This window comes from Pelophylax lessonae, assembly GCF_965119305.1.
Source record: "Pelophylax lessonae genome assembly, chromosome: 11".
In the NCBI taxonomy this organism is placed as follows: domain Eukaryota; kingdom Metazoa; phylum Chordata; class Amphibia; order Anura; family Ranidae; genus Pelophylax; species Pelophylax lessonae.
The window spans coordinates 176,452,066-176,456,362 of record NC_138778.1 but is presented as its reverse complement, the minus strand read 5'-3'; the positions used below and the strand labels follow the sequence as shown (position 1 = coordinate 176,456,362).

The 4,297-nt window shown below is 38.4% G+C and overlaps 1 protein-coding gene across 1 annotated transcript in view; it reads left to right on the top strand.

The window, feature by feature from the left end:
* The first annotated feature begins 341 nt into the window (after nucleotides 1-341).
* Nucleotides 342-4,297, top strand: part of LOC309566590 (homeobox protein DLX-6-like) — a 29,904-nt gene continuing 25,948 nt past the window's right edge. Inside the window, exon 1 of the mRNA XM_082271784.1 lies at nucleotides 342-937. Coding sequence (XP_082127910.1) covers nucleotides 625-937 — 313 coding nt within the window. The 5' untranslated portion in view covers nucleotides 342-624. The remainder of the gene's footprint in view (nucleotides 938-4,297) is intronic.

Below are 4,297 nucleotides of genomic sequence, written 5' to 3'. Positions count from 1 at the left end.
CGTTCAATGCCAATAGCTGTGAAGACTTACAGCAGCTATTACTAATCCTCTTTCATATTTTACTATATTGTTTCCTCTAGATGCATTGTGCTATAGTATACGTACACTGAAAACAATAAATCTACCCTTTAAATTATATATTTGTAGGAGTTGTTCACGTGCCTTGCAGGGGATTCCACATCAATGTAGCTAAACAGATGCAAGCTCTTTGACAATAAACATACTGTATGTCGTTTTTTTTGTTTTGCAGATGATGTCCCTCCCTCCTCCCTATCATCCTCCACTTGTTGATCAGACTGCTGAAGCAAGTTGTAACCTGCAGACCAGCTCGGGTCTGTGAACAGTCTTCATTTAACCAGCTGCCTGCAAAAAAGAAGTAATTATATTAATGAGGGTTTCCCTGGGGAAGAATCTGTGACATCAGGAGAGGTGCTTACCAATTACACGGCTGGGGGGCGGCTCCAGGACTTCGGGAGAACTGACTTGTAGGAACACTTGCCAAATGACAGACTAGTAATGTTTGACTAAAGTTTCTGGTGGCTGGAAAAAATATGAAATGGAGCGGGATGATGGCTCAGCACCAGGTTTGACATCAACGAGGACTGGTTGACCTCCAAAGCTGAGATGACCTCTATTGCTGATGCTTTTCTGGACCCATCGAAGTCTTCCTTCCTTGAGTTTGGGCATGGACCACCATCTTCTTCGCAAAGCCAACACTCTCCGGTTTTGGCACATGGACCTTATTCCTTGCATGGCTTCCACCCAGCTGGCCATGAGGGCCTGTTTTCTCCAGGGGCTTCAGCCTATGGAGGACGATCATTCCCATATCCCTATTCTACCTCCGCAGCCAACCAGCATCATAATGGGAACCCATACTTGAGCTACCAGCATTACAATAATACACTTAACCACAGTGGGAGGCTACATGAAGATCCTGGTAGGTTATACCACATTGACAAATGGCATCTTCTGACATTCATGCAGAATTTAATCTTCAATAAAGCAATGGAAATAGCAATGATTTAAGTGCAGTAACCCATAGTAACCAATCAGGTTTTGGGTAACGGCAGCCCTATAACTTACAGGCTAACTCAGATTGGTTGCTGTGGTTTACTGCCCTTTGAACTTGTAACTTATGGTATGCATTTAATACTTTACTTGCCAAGTGACAGTAAATGTGTTTGTAGGGGAACGTTGTACGGAGTAGAAAGTAGCCACCAATAGGAGATTGGCTCTGAGCACCCTAGAGTAGGAAAATTGATTTATACTACAGGCCACTGTAATGCATACCGCTGATTACAATTTATGTTCTCCACAAGTCTCCTCATTGAATGCATACTATATTATGCTGAAGTTATATCCGATTTTCCTTTTATTTGTTCATGTATTCTGGTATTTTTGTTATGTGCAAAGGGGAAAAAATGATATATCATTTTTTTCCCCCTTGCAGATAACAACAAAAATATATATATATGTATGTATGTATGTATCTATATGTGTGTGTGTGTGTTTGTGTGCGTGTGTGTGTGTATATATATATATATATACATATATGTATATGTGTGTGTGTATGTATGTGTGTGTGTGTGTGTGTATATATATATATATATATATATATATATAATCATTTTTTTCCCCCTTGCACATAACAAAAAAAAAAAAAAAATATATATATATATAATATATAAATATTATTGATACTGATTTTAGAACTGTATAAAACATTTCTCTGTGTGTTTTTTTTATTTTTTTATTTTTTTTATATTGATTACATTAAATGTGAGTTAAGTAGCTAAATATTTTAATCTAAACAAGCGCTAGACCTGTAATATTTAGTTAGTCTGTATGGTGGTCAGTTCAAAGGTCCCCTTACCTGGACGATTTTCCTGTCTAGCCAGTGCATTTAGAAAACTCAAAAGCTGGATTGAATAGAGCTCCTTACATGGGGGACGTAGAAGCTGTGTGTCTGTATGATGAGTTAACTTACACTGGGTGTGCATTTCTTACCCTTGGATCAGTATTTAAAAAAAAAAGGAGTTTAGAATGCATGTCAGCACAATACATAATAATGAATATACGCTCTATGGACTTCAGTTGTATAGTAAAGAGACATTCAAATAGTTTTGTCAGCACTTTGAGATTAATGAAAATTTGTAAGTATTTTTATGGGTCATCTATGCTTTTTTTTTTTTTTTTTTTTTTTTTTTTTTTTTTTTTTTTTAATATTTTTTATTTATTTCTAAATATCATTGCTCTGTCATGATTATCCTATCGGTACAGGTCTCAATAGATGGACATTCATTTTGTTTATCTGTCCTTCAATTGAGAGATCTGTCCCTTGAATTTGAGGGATCTGTAGCTTGAATTTTGAGGGCTCTGTCCCTTGGATTTGAGGGATCTGTCGCTTCATTTTTGAGGGCTTTGTCCCTTGGATTTTGAGGGATCTGCCCCTTGGATTTTTGAGGGATCTGTCCCTTGATTTTTGAGGGATCTGGCCCTTGGATTTTTGAGGGATCTGCCCCTTGATTTTTGAGGGATCTGCCCCTTGATTTTTGAGGGATCTGCCCCTTGATTTTTGAGGGATCTGCCCCTTGATTTTTGAGGGATCTGCCCCTTGATTTTTGAGGGATCTGGCCCTTGGATTTTTGAGGGATCTGCCCCTTGATTTTTGAGGGATCTGCCCCTTGATTTTTGAGGGATCTGCCCCTTGATTTTTGAGGGATCTGGCCCTTGGATTTTTGAGGGATCTGCCCCTTGGATTTTTGAGGGATCTGCCCCTTGGATTTTTAAGGGATCCGTCCCTTGATTTTTGAGGGATGTCCCTTGATTTTTGAGGGATCTGTCCCTAGGATTTTTGAGGGATCTGTCCCTAGGATTTTTGAGGGATCTGTCCCTCGATTTTTGAGGGATCTGTCTCTTGATTTTTGAGGGATCTGTCTCTTGATTTTTGAGGGATCTTTCCCTTGGATTTTTGAGGGATCTGTCCCTTAATTTTTGAGGGATCTGTCCCTTGATTTTTGAGGGATCTGTCCCTTGGATCTTTGAGGGATCTGTGCCTTGGATCTTTGAGGGATCTGTGCCTTGGATCTTTGAGGGATCTGCCCCTTGGATCTTTGAGGGATCTGCCCCTTGGATCTTTGAGGGATCTGCCCCTTGGATCTTTGAGGGATCTGCCCCTTGCATTTTTGAGGGATCTGGACAGATGTTTCGAAAAAGGGTTTTGTCATAGATCGCATAATCCCAATGGAGATATAAAGATGCATAGATATCAAGATAGCTAGACCGATATTGTGATTGAGTGATGGGTAGGTAAAACAAAAATGAATTCTATGACCCTACCTATGGATCACTCGCTGTACAACAATCTGTCTATCGCTCTAGATTTGTATCGTCAATAATCCAATTCATGACAAAATGAATTATTTGAAGCCATCCATCTATAGAGATCTCTATGGATAGATTTGTATAGTTCATTCTATCTAGCCATCCAATAAGATATCCATACAGTATATCCATCTATTGATCTCAATTAGATTTAAAAAATTCATTTTGTCGCAAAAAATAAAATCTTTCTATATTTATCTCTTGGTTGGTCTATCTATCCATTGAGATCTATTGATCTGCTCCGATAGACAGAAACTCTGCATCTTGTAAGGTGATGTAAACTGTGATTATGTCCACCCAGTCAGATGTCGGTGTACAGCAGTGAAATCCATTACCAATTCATTCTGATTGGTCGTTGAGCATTTCTTAAATTTCATTATCAAGAAGTCTATTAGGGGTTGATGTTGTCTCAGACAGGCGACACTACTTCTGTCTGTGGGACATTCACCATCTATAGATTTGTGTCGTCGTACTTCTAGTGCCTCATTGGTTTGTCCTGTTTTTCTTGTGCCACAAATCTGCGTTTTTTTTTTTTTTTGTTTTTTTTTTTTGTTTTTTAGGTGATCTATTTTATTTCTCTTTATTTTGGACCTAGCCATCTGCATAATAATGGAACACCTTCTTCAAGTTATTTAAGGAGGATAAATATCTTGAATGGTTGTTCTAAATCATCAGTCAATTTTAACTTTATAATTTACAATGTAATTGCTGAGTAGGTAGCAGTGGAAAATCGGCCAGTCTGACACTTTTTTTTTTTTTTTCTTGATCTTTTTTGCAAAAAGCTGTTTGGTATGTCTGGGGCTGTACACCATGGAGATGTGATTACCTGCTAACAGCATCACACGGTAATTGATTTGTATAGGCCACAGCTGATCAGACACTTGGTCATACCTGTTGCAGAAATGCACTGATA